At 39.3% G+C, this 21,012-nt stretch overlaps 1 protein-coding gene across 9 annotated transcripts in view; it reads right to left on the reverse strand.

The window, feature by feature from the left end:
- LOC140483049 (girdin-like) overlaps positions 1 to 21,012 on the reverse strand; it is a 376,157-nt gene that overhangs the window by 273,161 nt on the left and 81,984 nt on the right. For all 9 annotated transcript variants that reach the window (XM_072580957.1, XM_072580958.1, XM_072580956.1 and 6 more), the window contains exons 6-7: positions 19,796 to 19,879; positions 18,278 to 18,421 (exon numbers count right to left, since the gene is read on the reverse strand). In XM_072580957.1, the coding sequence (XP_072437058.1) occupies positions 18,278 to 18,421; positions 19,796 to 19,879 (228 nt within the window). The remainder of the gene's footprint in view (positions 1 to 18,277; positions 18,422 to 19,795; positions 19,880 to 21,012) is intronic.

A 21,012-nucleotide genomic window follows, 5' to 3' on the forward strand; every position in this document is an offset into this window, starting at 1 on the left:
TGGAGTTTTTTTTTAAAAAATGTGCTTGGCTGCTGATTACAGAGCATGAGGATTTGAAAGCTCCGTGCCTAACCTCCCTTACCAGATTTTAGAAGCCCAATAGAAAGCCAAGTTAGAAGTATTACAACCTTTACCATCCTTCAGACAACAAGTCCACACTGATCATGTTTCCAAACCAAACTAGGCCCACTTTCCTACATTTGGCCCATATCCTTCCAAACCTTTCCTATTCATGTACTTACCCAATGGCTTTACCATGGAACTGAAAAAGGTGACCCCTAATCAATATCTCCAAAAAAAAATCAAGAATCCACATTTATCCCTGTGAAACAATGCATTGCGAAAAATATTTAAGCAAAATGTTTGGTTTTGTTATTTTCTTTCATTTATCCCTTAACTGTGTTTGTTTGTCTTTTGTGTGAATGAGGTCTGAAAACAAACGTTTCAGATTTAAAACATACACATTTATTGGATTACTTTGTTATTTAATTTTCCTGCTTACTATATATTTAATAAATTGTTAAATCTTTTGTTTAAAATACAAAACTGGTTGCCTAGAATTAATTATTCACAAGGTCTGGAATTGGTTATTCAAAACTCTGGCTAACTAACAGAGTAATTATCAAAGCTCTTTGAAAGTTTTAATTTGACTATATTGCGAATAAAGATGTGTAAACGCTGATTTGGTTCGGCTGTGTGTTCCATACTGTGACAGCATCAATAACTTTTAGTAGAATAGATACAAGAATAAAACGTCTGCAAGTTAGCTCTAAAAACTGAAGGTGCAGATTTTTTTTGACAGTATCAAGTTGTTCAGGGGGATTATAACAAAATGATTTCAGGGAAGAGTGATGCAACGGCCTGTTTGATCAAGGACCGTCAGTAAGTGCAAAAAGGTAAAGACGCTAATTGCAGGTCATTAACATTACATGCAAGTTATTGCCATGTGACTTAGACTAAGAACTCTAAATTTAAAGTTGGACATTTTGTCATCAAGATAATGTATGAAGGATCACAATTCTTTTGAACACCCACCAACAGGAGCAAGTACAGAAAAGGAAGCGGAGAACGGAATGCCAGTAATCTCAAGGCCGAAGACTAATTCCATCTCCCAGACACATGTGCAAAATGTGTAGTTGGAGACGCTGCTCTAGGATCAGCTCATCAGCCACAGAAGAACCCACAGAATAATGACTAGTGACAGAATTTTCTGGGTGGATAAGCAAGTGATTGCTAAGGACACATTGAGAACATGGTTTGTATAGAGGCATGTTATAGTGGTAGTTGCAGACGAACTGGATTCAAAGGGTCAAATACAAAAAGGTAGCTTTGGTTTGCAATAATGAGTGAACTAAATTGTGGCCAGTTACCAATGACAAATGTCTTCTACCAACCAACAATAATACTTATTCTCAGAAAGCTGAACAGCTTTGGTTTGTGAAAACATGGAGAAGTCTTCAGACCACCATTAGCTTAGGGGCTCTCTCTTTCACTATTCTGTGCAGTAAAGGACACTTGAAACCTGAAGAAAACCAGTTCATCTTTCCGTCAGCGGTTACTGTAAGCTGTGACTTTTAATTGATAAGTCAGAGACATTTTATAAGTGAATTACCCACTGTGTCTCTTGCAAACCAGTATAAGCATCTAGAGGATAACAGAGCAGCATTTTGATCAACACAAGTACCATAAAATTGTCTCAGCAATCCTTGTGAATGACTAATGTTTCCCAATTGTTTCCCAATTGTCCCTTCATCCATAACCCCATTTTATATATATTACACAGAAAAAAACTTGATTAGTAGAGTTATAGGCTGACAGTTTACAATTTTTAGCTGTTTCTCATGTTAAATAATAATTGTTAAGTACAGAAATCTGATATGATTTTTAATAACTTGGATACGAATATCAGGCGAATTAGGAAATCTTGATATAGTTTTTTTTAATCTAACTTTTTATAATGAAGCCAGAAATAACAGAGCTCAGTTTCCCATATGCTATACACTGAACTGTGACACAATAATTATTCATGCACTTCAAGTCCCTTGCAAGAAAGGCCATTTTTTTTCGTAATTGCCTGCTATAACTGCTTACTTTTTGCCTTCCTTGTACAAGTCTCCCTAAACATCAACATTTATGAGTTTTACACCTTGAGAAAAGATTCTGCTATTCTATTCCTACAATCAAAATGTATAGAGAGCAATTAGTACAAAAGCTAAAATGATGGCCTGAGGATATGTAGACAGGGTCAGTAATGTCACTTCACTGCAACATTGCTTGGATAGGGATTTTAAAAAAAAGACGTTATTTGTGGGCATTGGTTATAGATCTTCTAACAGTAACCACACTGTAGGATAAGGTTATACATTAAAAAATAATGGGAGCCTTCTGAGAAAGTTATAGTAACGAACACAGTGATGTTATACAAATAATAACAAACACAACTGATGTTCAACAAAATGCAAAGTAGTATGAGGGTGCTGGAAATCTGAAAAGAAACATACGTATCTGGAGAAACTTAAGGTATGACAGCATCTATGGAGTCAAAACAGTCAACATTTCGGGTCCAGTGACTATTCTTCGGAACATAGAAGATCTTAGTATTGCCCCTCAGTGTCCCACTTCAATGAATTTCATGTACAAGATGCTGAACTCTTCTTCTAGTGCCTTTACCATCGTGCCCATTTCTTTGGGCAAGAGTGCTCTCCTGAGACACAGACCCCTTCATCCATCTCCAACACTCCCTCCACCTGAACCACTCCCCCACTCCCTCTGACCTTTTTCCTGCTCTTGAAACATTCATCAAGAACCGCTGATATGATATCTGTCACTTTTGGTTTGAATGGGAGAGAGGGGTAGAGAAATTATCTCCTACTGAACTGACCACTCACGACTCTCTCAGATCTAACCCTGTTTTTGTAAGCAAGCACACCGACTAGGGTGGTGCTGTTTTGGTCTGGCACACTGACCTCTGCATTGCATAGAGTAAGCGCCAGCTCTTGGACACCACCTCCTACCTTTTCCTGGATCATGATGCCATTAAACACCAAGCTATTTTGTCCATAATGGTCACTAATCCCATTTTAGCTGGTGAGCTCCCACGTACCCCACAGTCTCCAAATTCATAGTCAACCAACACTGGATAGCCTATTTCTCCCTCCTTCCCAAAATCCACAAAGGCCCCAGATACAACTTCCAGGTGAAGCAGGGTTAGGGTCAGGAGCAATTTACCTGCATTGCACAATGTAGTCTACTGTATTTGTTACTCATTACATGGCCTCCTCTACATTGGGCGATCACTTTGTGGAATACGTATACTCTGACTACAGAAATGACCGCGAGCTTCTGGCTGCCTGACACTTCAACACACCATCTTATTCCCATGTTAACATTTCTATCTCAGGCTTGCTTCCGTGCTTCAGCAAAGCTCAGCATAAGCTGAAGGATCAGCATCTCCTTTGTCAATTGGGGACCTGTAGCCTTCAAGACTCTATATAGAGTTCAATAATTTTAGCACCTTTCTCCATATTCTGGCCCCTGCCCTCCACCCCCACCCTAAACTTGTGGTCCTGTCATGACATGGGTTACTTTCACCATAAGTAATGTTAATTTACGTTTAGACTGAATACTGATTGGCAAAGGTAGTCTGGAAAATGAGGATTTTTTTTTTCTTTGCAACATTTTCTTTCAGCAGCACATTCTATAACTGGCCAGAGGACATTCTAGACCTGGTAGTATTCAATGAGACAGGATTAATTATTTATCTTATGGTAAAGGCTTCCCGATGGAGCAGTGATCAGAAGACGATTGAATATTGCATTCAGTTTGATGGAGAAGTGATCGGATCTCAGACTTATGTTTTAAAACTTGTGATTTAAAAACGAATCAGCTAAACTGAACTGGAAATTTAGGTCAAGGGATAAGTCAGTAGAGACAAAATAAGATACTTAAGGAGATAATTAAGACACGTAACAAAGATACATTCCAGTGAGCAAGGAGGACTTGTGGTGAAGAATAACTTATTCATGGCTAACAGTAGAAATTAAAGAAAGTATCAAACTGATAAAGTGTATACAGGACTGGACAGAAAATAAAACAGAAGAATGACTAAGAAACTGAATATGGAAGACTAAGTACTCGAGTTTGTTAGAAATTTAAAAACAGACAGCAAGAGTTTCTATGGCTATTTAAAAAGAAAAAAAAAAGTAACTAAGCTAAGCACAGATTCTCTAGAGAGTGAGTCACCTTTGAAATGGATTTAATTGTTCCATGACTGATGGCACCAGAAAGCATGGCCATGACCTGAAGCTCTTAAAATTCCTTCCCGACAAATCTCTATGCTTCACTTTCACATTTTAAGACAATCCTTAAAGCCTCCTATCTCTTTGCTTAAGCTTTTGGTCACCCCTGACTCAATATCTCCTTACATGGTTCAGTGTTCTATCGTGTTTCATAGTACTTTCTTAAAGCACCTTAGTACATTTTATATTTTTAAATACCATTAAGCTGTTATTTTGTACAGATACAAACAATTCAGAAGGTTTAAACTTAAACTAATTTTAAATAGTTACGTAAAATTTAATCCCATCATCTGCTCTCATGTTATTAATGTGAGTCTATGATAAATACTGAAGTAAAGGAATTATTCAATATTTCTGCCACTTTATTACAGCTATTTGTGTATTTTACCTCTTCACCCCCTAGCAGTCCTATTGCCAGAAGGATTTTCTTTATTTGATTTATGTCTATTGAATGTTTTATTATTTTATTTTTTGATCCTTGACAATTCAGTTTCATATCTTCTCTTCACCTTCATAATTTGTTTTTCTGGATTTCTTTTCCCTAAACATTTTGTATTCTTCATCATGCTGTCCCGTTCTATCCAAGTATTCTATCCCAAGGGGAGGCTATGGCCTAGTAGTATTATCGATAAGACTAATAATCCAGAGAACCTGATAATGTACCATCCCCTTGATCACGATCCCACCTCTTATCACCAAACCATCATCTCCCAGACCATCAACAACCTCATCGCCTCGGGAGATCTCCCATCCACAGCCTCCAACTGATATAAATGGGTGGTGTGGGGTTGGAGAACTATCTCCTAGGCAAAATCTACAGATCTGACTACCGCGGTCGACCTACTATCCCTGTCTGTTCCTGCCCACTGAACTCATCTCCGCTTAGCTTGACTCCGTCCACTCCTCTTTGGTCAAGCAACATTTGGGACATAACGCATGCCCTCCATCTTCTCCAAGGCTTTCAATTCCCAAGTCCCCAACACTTCATCTTCACATGGACATTCAGTCTCTCTACACCCGTATCCCTCATAAGGGCCTAAAAGCTCTGCATTTCTTCCTTTCCTGCAGGCCTAATCAGTCCCTCTGCACCAAAACACTCAATCACTTAACAGAACTGGTCCTCACCCTCAAATATTTTTCTTTTGACTCCTTCCACTTCCTACAAACCAATGGCGTGGCCACAGCAACCTGCACAAGTCTGAGCTATGCCTGCCTCTTCATAGGATACAAAGCTACGCCAACACCATTTCTTACCTTTCCCTCCACTACACTGATGACTGTATCCACACTGCCTTGTGCTTCCACAAGGAGCTTGAACAGTTCAACACCTCACTCCTTTTCCTGGATCTCTCCATCTCAGTAACTGACTTAGTACCACCATCCGTTTCGACTCCCACTGCTACCTCTTCTCACCTGCCCTCCTGCAAAAACACGATCCCATATTCCCAATTAGTCTACTGCACCTGCTCCCAGGACGAGGGATTCTACAGCCCATATGTCCTCCTCCTTCAAGGACTGTAATTTCCTCTCTTCCATGATTAATAATGCCCTCCACCACGTCTCCTCCATTTACCGCAGCTCTGCCCTCAAACCCCACACCCCCAATAAGAATAGAGTCCCCCTTGCCCTCACATACCATCCCACCAATCTCCAAATCCAACATATCATCCTCTGCCATTTTCACCACCTATAGTCAGATCCCACCAAAAAAAAAATTCTTCCCCAACCCATCTGCTTTTCATAGGTACTGCTTACTCCTCAACTCCCTTGTCAGTTCCACACACTCTCCACCAACCTCTCCTCCACAGCTGGCACCTTTCCCTGCAACCGTGGAAATGCAACACCTGCCCCTACACATCCCCTCACCTTTGTCTAAGGCTCCAAACAATCATTCCAATTCTGGTAGAGATTCATCGGTACTTCCTCTAACCTGGTATATTGCATCTGTTGTACCGGATGTTGTCGTCTCTAAAATCAGAGGGGAGCCTCAGACTCACCACTTCACTGAGCATTTGCGCTGTATGCTCTAATCAACACCAGCCAGATGCCAGTAATTTCAATACCCCCACCCACTTCCCTGTTGACACCCCATCCTGGGTCTCCTCCACTGTCAAAATGAGGTCAAATGCAAATTGGAGGAACGACACCTTACATTCTGCCCTGGAGCTTACAGCCCAATGGCCTCAATAAAGAATTCATCAGCTTCATATTTTTCCCACCCCAACTTTATTCCACATGCATCGCTCTCTCCCTTCCAAACCTCCTTGATCTGACCTAGACCCGTCCACCTTCCTTCTCACCGATCCACTCAACCCTTTCCACTGGGAGAAAGTGAGGACTGCAGATGCTGGAGATCAGAGTCAGAGAGTGTGGTGCTGGAAAAGCACAGCCAGTCAGGTAGCATCCTACGCCTCAGATGCTGCCTGACCGACTGTGCTTTTCCAGCACCACACTCTTCCACCCCTCCCACTGACCAATCACAATAATCACCTACCTGCATCCACATATCACCAATGCACCTACCTTTCCTGCATCTACCTATCACCATCCTGCCTATCTTTCCCCCAGTGCCACCCTCCTCCCTCTATTTATTTCCAGAGTTCTCTTCCCCCTCCCCATTCGTGAAGGGTCCTGACCTGAAACATCAACTTTCCTGCTCCTCCAATGCTGTCTGACCTGCTGTACCTTTCCAGCTCCAAAATTCTATGAACTCTGACTTCCAGCCTTTGCCATCCTTACTATCTCCAAGGTTCTGGGGACCTCAGTTCAAATCTCACCATGGGAGTTAGTGGAAAAATAAATAATGATTCAATGAAGAATGCAGAATAAAGAGTCTAATGATAATCATGAAACCATTGTCAATTGTCAGGAAAAATCCATCCGGTTCGCTAATGCCCTTTAGGGAAGGAAGCCTGTCATCCTTACCTAGTCTGGCCTACATATGACTCCAGACCCACAGCAATATGATTGATTCGTAACTGCCTTCTGGACAATTAGGAATGGGCAATAAATGGTGGCCCAGCCAGTGACACCCACATCCCATGCATGAATGAGAAAAAAAATTAATCTATACCTCTTTCGCTAACGTCAGTCTTCCCCTGATGTCCTTACTCATCTTTTGGCTCATTTCAATTATCTATTGCTAAACATGTACTAATTTGTCCAAATTTACCAAAGTAAATTACCTTTTTCCCCCACCTGTGTAAACTCATCCACTGTGGCTTGTGGTTGTTGGATTACATCATTGAAAAGTGTAGCAAAGTCTTACAAAGCTGAATAAATTTCCATATTGCATCCCAATAGGTCGCTGAATATTTCAATGTTGTTACAAAATAAAAGTTTAATAGCAATGTTGCTGTTACTAACATGTTTCCCTTCTAAAATCCAGATAAATGACTAATTTTAGTCAATCACTGTTCATTTTCACAAATGGCAGAGTTAGTAAAAGACCTAACTAACTTTTTACAAAAGGCATCTCTCAAAAGCCATGAAGCAACTTGGGAAAAATTTTAAATTTGCAGCCAAGTGTTATGCAGACCAGTATGCCTCAGGCACCAGGTTGCGTACACAGATCATGAAGTAGATTTTACAGAAAAATAGACTGTTCTAGTACCTGACCAGTTCAGTTCAAAAATGCTGTTGAGCATGTAGTGCTGGAAAAGCACAGCAGGTCAGGCAGCATCCGAGGAGGAGGAGAATCGATGTTTTGGGCATAAACCCTTCATCAGGAATCCTGCTCATCGGATGCTACCTGACCTGCTGTGCTTTTCCAGCACCACACTCTCTACTCCAATCTCCAGCATCTGCAATCCTCACTTTCCCCTAGTGCAAGAATGCTGGCCAAATAATATAATGGCAAATCATTTTCAGCACATACGAGTACTAGATACATTACAATCTTGATACACACCAGTAACCTTTTCTTTTCAACAGGAAGAAATCTGAAAAGCCAGTTATTCATTAAAGGATAAAAAATAGGATTTTACAGTTAGATAAGAGAATTTCCTTCACTAGTACGCAATAAGCATGACCCACCTTCTCAGATACTTTCTTATACACATTTCCAAAATCAAGACGAGTTAAACATGATCTATCGTTTACACATTAAATAGAACATACAACTGAGACTAATCTTATGAATTAGTTTGGTAGCCCTCACAGCATTGGTCACCAATCTCAGTCAAAGTCTGTTCCCTCAGAATTCTGCTCCTTTCTTTCCATGATACTTTATCCTCAGCTGAATAAAGCACATAACAAACCCAAGTTCCACGAGGAAGGCGCAACCTCTTTAACTCATTATGAACGTTGCTGTTTTAAATGTTATTTTCAAGTAACAAACATTTGTAGCAAAGCGCAGCTCAACTTCTGGATCTGGATTCCAGCATTTCTATACTGCACTACTATGAACTATTAGTACTTTTTAAGATTACGAAGGACATGCAGAGGGGAAGTAAACAGCTGCTTGCCTTAGTCGAAGGGTCAAGAATAAGGAGGAACACTTTTAGACAAAGGAGGGTTAGAGGGTACTTTAGGAAATTCTTTTTCATCCAGAAAGTGTTGGGGGTCTAGAATGCACTGCCTGGGAGGATAGTGGAGTCAGTTAACCTCCCAACCTTTAAAAAGGTACTTGGACGAACTCTTGAGCGTGTCAATGTTCAAGTTTATGGGTCTAGTATGGCAAAGTGGGATTAATGTAAGTAGCAGTCTATTTTTGGCAGTACAAATTCAGTGGGCAGAAGGGCTTTTTGTTCTCTATGATTCTACGACTTTAAGCCTGGATGACTCTGCATCCCTTTATATACCTCCACAATTTCAGTCAATCCAGACATTTTGGTTTCAGTTTTGATTTCCTTAGAAACTGGGTCAGTTTGGGTCTACCTCAAAAACAATCTTTGACTCAACACTATTGACTATTTCATCACTAATGGTCAGATTCTCATCTGGAGAAAGTTAGACTCTTCTCCTAATACCTAGTGCACATTTCGGTTGAAAGGTTGTTCATAGCACTTAGCTCAGTTATGACACTTATTTTTTATTTTATTCAAATTGAATACTTATACATTACAATACACCACAGCACAAAAACAGGCTCCACGCACCCCCCCCAAGCCTGCAAGGATTCCTATTCCTTATTTAGACCTGTTACCCATTGCCCACACAGTTTCTATCCCTGTTTGCCTCCCATTCGCCTGTCCTAGATGTTAATGAACAAGCTTCAGGGACAAGCTCATAAGCATTAAGTATTGCACTGTTAACAGCTTAATCGCCTGCAAATTGCTCTTCTGAAATTAGTGTAAACATTCAGAGCTGCACTCATCAGAACACTTATGAGCACTGCCAAGAAAACCACACATTTTGTTATAGCTTTTTGTCTTGTAATCGTTAGCATAATTCACAAGAAATACCAAAGTAAAGGGAAAACAACATATATACTGTATGACAAGGAGTGTGCTGATGGGTCAATAAGTAAACTTATCCAAATCCACTTCATGGGCGGCATGGTGGCACAGTGGTTAGCACTGCTGCCTCACAGCGCCAGAGACCCGGGTTCAATTCCTGCCTCAGGCAACTGTGTGTGGAGTTTGCACGTTCTCCCAGTGTCTGCTTGGGTATCCTCCGGGTACTCTGGTTTCTTCCCACAGTCCAAAAATGTGTAGGTTAGGTGAATTGACCATGCTAAATTTCCCATAGTGTTAGGTGTAGGGGAATGGGTCTGGAAGGGTTGCTCTTCGGAGGGTAGGTGTGGAGTTGTTGGGCCAAAGGGCCTGTTTCTACGCTGTAGGTAATCTAATCTAAACACTAATTTGTACACAAAGTTGAAACATTACCACTGAATTCACCAGTTAAATGATGACTGACAGTTAACTGCAGGTTGCCACTGACTGACACTTAAGACAAGGTAAAAAGAAATAATCTTAGAATGGCTGTGATCTATTCTGTTGTGTTCAAACAGGTGGAGTGTGCCCATGCAAAGGGCAGGGCTCTGTGTATTCACAAATGTAGCTTTAAGTATACTCAAGTGCACCATATTGTTAGCCTGAGCAATGATACTAAATTGGTTGCCAGCATATTTCACTTCATTTGAAAAAGATAAGTGCAAAGCTGAAGTGGCCAAAGGTGCTTGAACTTCAATGTGACAGCTTACACATTTGCAGTCATTGTACTTATCAGGACAATTTGCAGACACTTTTCACAGACTTGAGATCATTTAGCAAATATCGTCCAATTGTACACTTACATTTAAAATTGGACATCAGTGAGCATTTTGCAAACATGGACTGGTTGGATATGTTCAATACCTTGCTTGTTGCAAACACCCGAAAGGCTATGCTTTTTGATCTCCCAGTCTTTGGAATGTACAGCCTAGCATTACACTGCCACTAAAATCTGTATCACATCACCAGCAAAACAAATTATTGGCTTAACAGCAGCACACTGTTTATGGCGAACACCACTACGGTTGGTGTGAAAACAACGAGCTACACCTAATATTCAAAGATTTAAGATACCTTACCTTTCATCTGAAGTAAACTGGCACTTTACAGGACCAAAATTAATGGCCTCAGGTCTGTTTATATTTTTGCGCAATATAAAATGATGAATTATTTGATCAGGGCACCCATTATTCTACAGGATGGTTTTGATCCAGCTTATTTCAGAATTAAACTTGCATAGTTAACAACCTGATTGGATTCCTACAGGATTGTTGACAAGGCTAAATATATAATGGATGGAACAGTAGGTTTCCAAATTTGTATACTAACCAGTGAAGGAAGGTTTGTGTGTTTTTAATACAGAAATAGAAAAGCCCCAGCCTGATTTCTCAACTAGGATACCAAGAAAAGGGAGCTTAAAACTTCAAAACTTGGGCATGTAACAGTTAGTCTTCGTTAACTGGTGTATTCTCTACAGTAATGCTGTCAATCACCATTGACTTCCTAAGCAATCAATACATTCCTCTTAAACAGTATAAAATGTTGCCTTTCCTCTACTTTGATATTTGTCTACAAATTGTCCTGATGAGTGCAAGACAAAAAGGCCTGGACAACAACGTCTTTTTAAACCAATACTCAAGTTCTTTACTATCAATTACTGTTTGTGTAAGCTATCACTCAAGTCCAAGCACCATTTGGCCACTTAAATTTTGCAGTTATCTTTTCAAATGAGGCAAAATATCCTTCAACTTCCACCTCTGTATATTTACAGATTCAACAAAGATTTCTGATTAAATCAAATCCCTCAGTGGAATCAGAAGCTTTCTTTACTCTAAGCTTTTTAGTAATTAAATCATGTTGTCTGATTTCTGTTTCTTTAGAGCTTAAGCTTTGTAAATTCAATTTTCCTTTCCATTCTTCTTTTGCCTAATTCCATTTCTCTTTTTCATTTCTATCCTTGTCAATTCAAACTTAACTTTATTTTATTTCAAGTTCAAGCTCTTTGTGGGCAGCACGGTGGCACAGTGGTTAGCACTGCTGCCTCACAGCGCCAGAGACCCGGGTACAATTCCCGCCTCAGGCGACTGTCTGTGGAGTTTGCACGTTCTCCCCGTGTCTGTGTGGGTTTCCTCCGGGTGCTCCGGTTTCCTCCCACAGTCCAAAGATTTGCAGGTCAGGTGAATTGGCCATGCTAAATTGCCCGTAGTGTTAGATAAGGGGTAAATGTAGGGGTATGGGTGGGTTGCGCTTCGGCGGAATTGTTGGGCCAAAGGGCCACACTAAGTAATTTAATCTAATCCTCTTTTCATTTTTAACTTAATTTTAGCCAATTTCAGTAGTGACGCATAAATGTCGGGCTTTCCTCATTGCATGTCCAAATGATGGATGATCACTAAGCATCTCATCTCACAACATCCTCCTTTTATCTCTAGCTCCAACTTATCCACTAACTCACTCAGTTTAGTCCAAATCAAAAAGATTTGAAATAACCTATTGTTACATTTTCTAAAAGTAGAATTATCTTAGCAACAGTAAAAACCATTTTACAATGCTAACGCATGAAATGTTCTTAGCAACTGGTTCTATGCTTCCAAGTATTCATTTTTAAACATTCACAGATGCTTATTAAATTCAAGGACGTTTAATCCTGGAAAAAAATTCCCATGCTGTTATGATCCTACCTAGTTGGACAAGTCAATAGGTGAAACGTGACTTGATGGACCATAAGTTTTATTTTTCTTTAAGCTTTTAGTTTGGTGGGCAGTCATTGAACATTCACAAGAAGTTATCAATGGACTTTTAACTATAGAACTCAAAAGTTTACTACACAAAAGGAAAACAAACTATATAACCTGAGATAAGCACAACAGAAACAAACATAAATATAGCAAATAGGTGGAGTAGAATACTCAGCCCTTCAAGCTTGCTTTGCCATTCAATCTAATTACGGCTAATCATCCAACTTGATATCGTTTCCCACTCCCACGCTTCCCCTCTTCCCTGTACCCTTTGGCCCCATGGACTATATCCAACTCTTTCTCGCAAGCATTCAATGCTTTGGCTTTCTGGGCAGAGAATTCCACAGGCTCATCACACTCTGGATGGAGCAATTTCTCCTCATCTCACTCTCACTCTGCAACAAACGTCAGAAAGATTCATCACTTTTGTCATCTCAAGCAATATCAATATAGACACCCGAATTTCAGCAAAGAGTCACTCCTATTTCCACGCTGAGAATTCTTGTTCCGCTAGGATTCTATAAATAGTTTTGCTTTCAGTAAATTGCTGCACATTTACTTGATTCTATTTCTTCAGTTAATGTCTCTCTCCATGAGGCTTAGTAAACTGCAAACAGAGCTAATTTACTACTCAACACTGGTTTCCCAAACCTGTGTCTTCAATAGCCATGTAAGGAGGTCTTCCTCACTGTTCACTCTGTAGAACTCTGCTTCTGGGGCTTTTTCTTCACTATCAGCCAATTAGGATTTATAAGCTGTGACGGCTTGGAGATTGATAACAACAACATTCTGTTGGTGTGGATATCTTCCTACTGCATGAACTAGTTTTGCATCACTACCACCTCAAATTTTATTTTAAAAATTCAGTCTGTTCAGGGATTATAATAAACACCATATCAACTCTCATCAAATATTCTTTGTAAACGTAATCAGGGAGCACTGTCTCTCTCTCACACACGGAAGCATCAGAAGAGAGAAAGTATGATGGAGTCCAATACTTCTCCTGTCTCAGGTCTTTTCTGTAACTGTTGACTCTGCTCTTATTTCTTCCGGTGAAACATCTTCCTTGAGGACTTCTTATCCCACCCAATTATGATCATTTCAGTTGAATTTTAAACAAAAATGGTTTCTTGCAGTGATCTCATTTAGAAGCACAGTAACTTTTACTAACTTTACTGACAATATGCAGCTCAACATCTGGTATATTTTCAACCACCTGTGTTTTGTTCAATATTTAGCTGAGAAGTCTTTCAAAGCAATATCAAGAACACCAAAGTCTTACTCTTTAACTGCAATAAAAATCCTCACTGCTAAACAATTTGCATCCGTAATAGTTTAATCAAGCTAAATCTAGCAATGAACAGAGTATCCCACTTGATGCCAAAGAGTACTTAAAACTTAGCTATGATTCAATGATGGCAGATTTGCTCAGTCAGAAGGTTCTGGGTACAATTCTCACCCTGAAGAATTAACAACATAATTTAGATTGGCACATCAGTACAGGTGTCCCCCCGTATCTGCGGGTGATACATTCCAAGACCTACTGCAGATGCCCAAAACTGCAGATAATAGCAAACTCTATCCTTTAAATGGGGAAACTTGCCTCCCTGGCAGCCCCCTGGAATTATCTGTGGAATATTTCATGTAATATTTTCAGGCCACGGTAAACCACGGATAACTGAAACCATGGAAACCGAATCTGCAGATATGGGGATTCTACTGTATAGTATTGAGGGAATGCTACATGTTAGAATTGCCATCCCTCAAATGAAATGTTAAACTGGGATTCTACAGCTCATTCTGATGGATGTACACTGTCACATTACAATATTTAAAAGAGCTGAGCGTGTGTTTTGGCCAATACAAATCTCTCAAGTTATATTTAAAATTGGAGATATGAACCTGTCTTTTATTGCTGCTTTTTGAAGCTCACTGTGCACAACTTGGTTGCTGCATTTTGAACAATGCATCACCTGAGTACACTCCAAAAATAACTGAACAGATCCTAAGATCACAAAATCAAAGCATCATATAGCAAAGGAGGCCGATCAGCTCAATATGTCATGTGTCTGCTGTTTTAATTCAACCTGTATTACCTGATTTTACTCTCCATACTTGCGCAAATTTCAAAGCTCAATCATTTATCCAATTCATTTTGAGAGATAAAATGGATTCTGCGTCCATCAACCTTTCAAGCTGTGCATTCCAGGTGTCATTTTGTAGTGAAAAAACATTCTTTTGTCAAATACCTTAAGTTTGTCTTCTCATTACATACACTTCCATCTTTGGAACATTACTTACCACTTACATTGTTAAAACAAAATCAGAATTTTGAACACCTGATATTGCAAAAGACTCAATGCATGGCTTTTGAGATTTAGAATGTAAATTTTAGAAATTAAAATTTGAGGCATCTGATTGAGATACTGATAAATAACTGATGTGTAGCTGCTCAACCAAAACTACATTCATTACATGTAAAAGCCAATCTATGTTTGGCTCCATCTCTAAAATTATACTGAAACTAGGGAGTCTGGGAAATAAAGTCATAAAGCACCATTAGCATTGTAAATTACCCATGTGAGTTGCAGATCTAACAGTTGTGCTGCAGATGAAATATGTTCTTGGCTTTTCTGTTTGAATCATTCCAAGGCATGCCATGTTTTTGTTGACTGACGCAGACAGTTCTGTACTCTTTGGATTTCACAAGGGAAAAGCAGTTGGAAGATTTGGTATAATTTGTAGTTGTTGCAACAATCTGCAACAGTTCTCACAGACTTTTATGGCAAAAAGTATCAGATTGATGAGTTAGCTTAAAACTTAAATAAAGTTATGGGAGCAGACTGAGGGTAAAGCAGTCCATGTACATTTGAAGTCAGAACAATGAGCTAAAGAGTTTATAGCCATTAATGAAACTTCAAAGGTCACTGTCAAAAATTACTAAAGGATAACCCAGAGTTTTCTACTTCACAGGAATAACTGGCATATTAGGAAGAACTTGTCTTACTTTCCATACCCATGGCATTGTTGTGGTAAATCTTTTCAGCACTCTCTCCAAGCCATTTCCTAAAAGGGCAGCACCTAGAATTAGCTACCATAGTCAAAGTGGAGTATAATCTCACTAATTTTTGATTAAGCATTTTGCATAACATCCTTGTTTTCCTACTTTTTGCCTCTATTTCCATCGATCTTTAACAACCTGGTCAACTTGCCCTCCTACATTCAAAAGGTTTTATGTACACTCCCCCAGGTCTCAGTTCCAGCATCCCCTTTAATGTTAATGATATAAATGCATGTCTTTCCTTCATTTCCACTCTACATATTAAGACAATCATTTTTTACATCAACATTCCCCAACTCTGTTCCTACCTCAGTCCATTGTCACTAAAACACTTATTCACTTTCTGGACAGTTATGTAATGGAAATTATTCCAGGCTTCTTTCAGCAGCCTTCGGAGGTCAATCTTTCAGAAAAGATAACTTCATAAAACTCTACCATCCTACTTCACATCAAGTCCTACACTTCAATCATTCTGTTGGGAGGTCATGTTGCAGCTGTACAGGACATTGGTTAGGCCACTGTTGGAATATTGCATGCAATTCTGGTCTCTTTCCTATTGGAAGAGGTTGTGAAACTTAAAAAGGTTCAGAAAAGATTTACAAGGATGTTGCCAGGGTTGGAGGTTTTGAGCTACGGGGAAAGAAAGAGTCTGAACAGGCTGGGACTTTTTCCCTGCAGCGTTGTAGGCTGAGGGGTGACCTTATAGAGATTTACAAAATTATGAGGAACATGGATAGGATAAATAGACAAAGTCTTTTCCCTGGGGTGGGGTAGTCCAGAACTAGAGGGCATAGGTTTAAGGTGAGAGGGGAAAGATATAAAAAGGGACCCAAGGGGCAACTTTTTCCACTCAGAGGGTGGTACATGTATGGAACGAGCTGCCAGAGGATGTGGAGGAGGCTGGTACAATTGCAACATTTAAAAGGCGTTTAGATGGGTATACGAATAGGAAGGGTTTGGAGGGATATGCCGGTTGCTGGCAGGTGGGACTAGATTGGGTTGGGATATCTGGTCGGCATGGACAGGTTGGACTCAAGGGTCTGTTTCCATGCTGTACATCTCTATAACTCTAAGCTCCATCTGCCACTTCTCAGCCCATTGGCCCATATGATCAAGATCCCGTTGTAATCGGAGGTAACCTTCTTCGCTGTCAACTACAACTCCAATTTTGATGTCATCTGCAAACTTCTTAACTTAGAAGTGCTTAGAAACAGGAATAGGAGGCTCCAGGTAGTCCAGAATTGGAACAAATCCTGAAAAGATGGCAGGTCACTGCATCTATGCTAAAGAGAGAAAAGCAGATAAAGGAGGTGTGACCTGGCAGCTGAAATGCTGTGGATGGCTCTGAGGAGCTGTGTAGTAAAGAATGGGAGTAAAATACATTCATATGTAACATTTCTTTGAAGCAGAAAAGGAAGTTTGAGATTTGGTAATACCTGGGGCAACGCCAACTTCATGAGGATGGCTATATGGAAAACAGCTGGAATCACACTGGTGAGTAGAGGTAGTGTTGAAGTTCAGCCTTGGGAATTTAGTGAAAAACAACCTGGAAGGAACAGCTTGAATCACCAGGGTCTGAGCAGTTACTGAGGTAGTCAGTCAGTGGTAAAGTGGCTTCTGAGAGAGTTTCAAGTTTAAATCTTTGCAAGATGAAAAATTGGAACCACTTTCGAAAAAGGAAGGAGATAATTTAATGAGATTTTTAGACCCTCGGGGACACCTAACACTGAGGTGAGTCTACTGAGAAATCCAGGGAATCTGTCTTGACAACACCTGCTTTTTCATGTGGTTGTTGGAGTATTTGACCAAAGTTTGTTTACCCACAGTTAGCTTACACAAACGCTGAGTATTGAGTGTAAGTTGTATATATAGTTTTAGCTTGTTTTACCTTATATAGGGAAGTTTAGTTGAATTGTACAAAAGCTTGCAATCTTGTAGTTTTAGTCTCTTATTACATATCTCAGATCTCAAACTTCATCTACTTGAACTAGCAAGCAAGCATTCCTGGTCCCTAATCAGGTGGAGAGATAATTTGGTAGCCTCGTCAGGAATAATAATAGAAGGTCCGAACAAAATCCTGAAGAACACACCTTTAAGAAATTAACAATGGGAATTACCTTGGAGCAACACACAATGGACATTGTACCTTTGGTGCAAGATTGCTGAAAACTGTAGAAACATAAATGATTTTGTTTTCTCAATCTTTTGCCAAAGTTAACACAACCAATAGGGACAACTATCTTGATAATTCCCAACTTTACTACAGAAGGCCAGCAAGAATTTTGACAGACATCAATTTTACATGGGTGCAGAAAGACTGCATAATTATCAGAAAACTGCACCGAGGAGACCAGTGTACATATCAAATCAGAAGATTACAGTCTCAGTTTACTGCCTCATTTGACACAGGTCTTAACACACCAACTAAAAAGTTACTAGTGAAACATTTTTTTAAATTGAATTAAATGGTCAACATTCTGAATGCCAAATATTCAATAGTTTTTCAAAGTTTTCGTTGTAGTTTGTAGCACATACTTAACGAGCAAGATATAGTGCTTAATTGCTACCTCACTAATGAATGTTGTGATTGATTGTTAATAAGCCACCTAAAAATTAACTGCTGCCAGAAAATGGAAATGTGGAATGTTTCTCTCCATACATCTTGTAATCTTCCAGCTACATTTTTTGCAGCATTTAAATTAAGTCAATTTTGAGAATTTTCTAGAATAGTATTTGCCACTGTACCTCACATTGTTCGTCTCTTTCATCCACAAGCCTTTTCAGATTAATTGCCATTTTTTTGAAAAAGACATTAAGGTCCTCACGGGAGAGATCAGCTAATTCCATCCACTGCTGCATATCAAAGACATTTTCTTGATTGTGAGTCACCTTTATAACACAAAAATGGATTATAATTTAGAGTGACACCTAACAGTATTTGTTGACATTGCATCATGAAAAATAAAACCAAGCTGAAAAAAAAAAGCACCTAGCTTTTTACAGCAATGATTTGTGTACAATGTTACTTCAAATGACACATTTAAGAATCAATATATTTTGACTTGAACATTAATCAGTGAAGTTTTGTCACATACTTAGTCACAGTCATTCCTCGACCTGCGAACTCACAAATCATAAATATAAAATAAAAGAAACTAAACATTCAAAATTCACGAGAAAAATCTCACCCATCCATAAACACTTTCACTTACATAGCAATCCCATTTCACTCTCGCTTTGAGATGATCCAGTACATAGCTCTGCCCCTCAACGAGCAAGGGCATAGGTGATGGGGTTGATGAACATATTGAAGACCAGCGCCAGATGGAAGTAGAAGAGGGGGTTATGGGGAGGCCAGGGCATGGGTACCACCCATAAATTCCCCCAGCAATGTACCAGCAGCCCTGGTACACAGAACTTCTCGCCTTTATCGGTCAGTCATAATATACTTGAATTGGTTTCAATACTTTATTTATATTAACTTTTGTTTTAGATGGTTTCGCCTTCATTATTTTAACACAAAAAGTAACTGGCAAAAAGTCAATCTTGAGGTCTGGGAACCTTACACTATTTTTACCATAAATTAAGCTCTGCACTGGCAAATTCATCGTTGTGGGGCTTTTCAGGTACAGAACCCTCATGGATACAAAGGAATGACTGTATTCTATTGTACAATGCACAAACAAATATAACACGAAGATATAACACTGAAGCTTATATGGGGTGGGTACAAAGTATGGAAGACTGTTACTTTAAGGGATGTCTATTCTGGGTTCACAAGTGACCCCTCTAGGCAAACATACCTTTACTTCCTGCCAGAGAACAACGCTTGAATCCAGAAAATAACAGCAAGAGTACTTTAAAAACTTAACTTAAAACAATGAGTTCAAATAAAAATCAAAAAGAAACGTGGTTAAGTAGTTCCTTAATTAACAAGTCAATTTACCAATTCTGGTTGACTATGTGAATCAAATAACCGCATACAATCTTTTCTCCACTATGCACTACCTCAAATTTTGGAGTGCTGCCTTAGGATCGATACTTCTGAACAGCAGGTTCCAGTGTTTCCATAATTCATGTTCCACACTTCATGTGTGGGCCTCTACAACTTTTTTGGAGGGGTGGGGCAAAAGAGGACAACAGGCTGAAGAATGAATGGCTTCAAACTTGAAATATCCATGTTCTCATCAACATCTTTACATGCAAACACCTTACGAATAGGTTAAAGTTATAAAATTACTGTTCTGTATTTGCTGAACATACCTCTTGAATATGAGTTGCAACAGCAGCCTTTGTATCAAAATCAAGACTTTTTATCCTCTCAATAAATTCTTCCTTTCGTTCACACTGGAACAAAATAAAAATAGACTGTTAACTCATACATTTTTTAGGTACAGGAGGTGACCCCCTTAAAAAATAACTGAGAAATAAGCCTTTTTTAGCAAAGGCGTAGAGTTTAAAACAGGAGGTTACGCTGAAAATGTATAAAATGTTAGTTAGGTCACAGTTAGACTTTCGTGGATCTCTATGATTCTACAAGATTTACAACAATAGATTCACCCTAAACAGCATTGTGAAAAGCAGCGCAAGTCAAGCAATGCAACACAGACAATAAAACATTCAGAGTTCTAAAACAATGATCGAACTCTGGTTCTGCTCAGACTCAGGAACTCAACCCTCATCCTCCAATAAGCTGATGTAAGCTTGCTTTCTGGAGGTGGAGGATGACTGCAAGGTAAGTTTACTGATCTAAGGAGGGGGCCTTGGAAGAGCAAAGACTAGAGGAATGAAGGTTGTGAGCACAAAGAGAAAATACACCACTTCAATAAAAAAGTGTTGTTTCATGCAAAGTTAAACAATTTCTACAAGCATATAATCACTGGGTAACTGAACACTTTTGATATACAGTTTGTTCTGCTGTAACGCAGTAGTTGCATTATCGTGCAACCTCATGTTACAGAAAATTGCATAATAGAAATATAAGAGGCTATGGGAAAAAGAGGACTGGGGCAAACCACCAAAAATATCAGTAAAAATTGAAACAAAAACAATAGTCAGCCTAACTCAAACAATAGCACAGTCTAAGTAAATGTTAAAATCATATATTTTAATGAAATAATACAATAAAATTAATACTTTCAGGGGTTTCTGAGTTTGCCAAGTTACAGTACTGTGTTAATATAAGGGCTAAGGGTCATCATCAGCACTATCATTACTTTCAGGCACAAGTCTGGGTGCAGAGTTACAATGAATAAGAAATTTAGTTCAGAAGTGGATGGCTGTGGTTCATTGTCCTCAGACTGTTTCTTGGGGGGTTGGTTTAAAAAAGGCATCTAGTTTTTACTGCCTTGCCATCTTGCTTCTTTCATGAAAAAGCTGTTCATAGGGTGCCAGATAAGACTTTATGCCATGAACTGCTATCTTACTGCATCTTGCATTGTAGTCATTGTCTTCAAGGAGCTGCAACTGCTTCTCAACTT

The sequence above is a fragment of the Chiloscyllium punctatum genome, chromosome 11, assembly GCF_047496795.1.
Source record: "Chiloscyllium punctatum isolate Juve2018m chromosome 11, sChiPun1.3, whole genome shotgun sequence".
NCBI classification, from domain to species: Eukaryota; Metazoa; Chordata; class Chondrichthyes; order Orectolobiformes; family Hemiscylliidae; genus Chiloscyllium; species Chiloscyllium punctatum.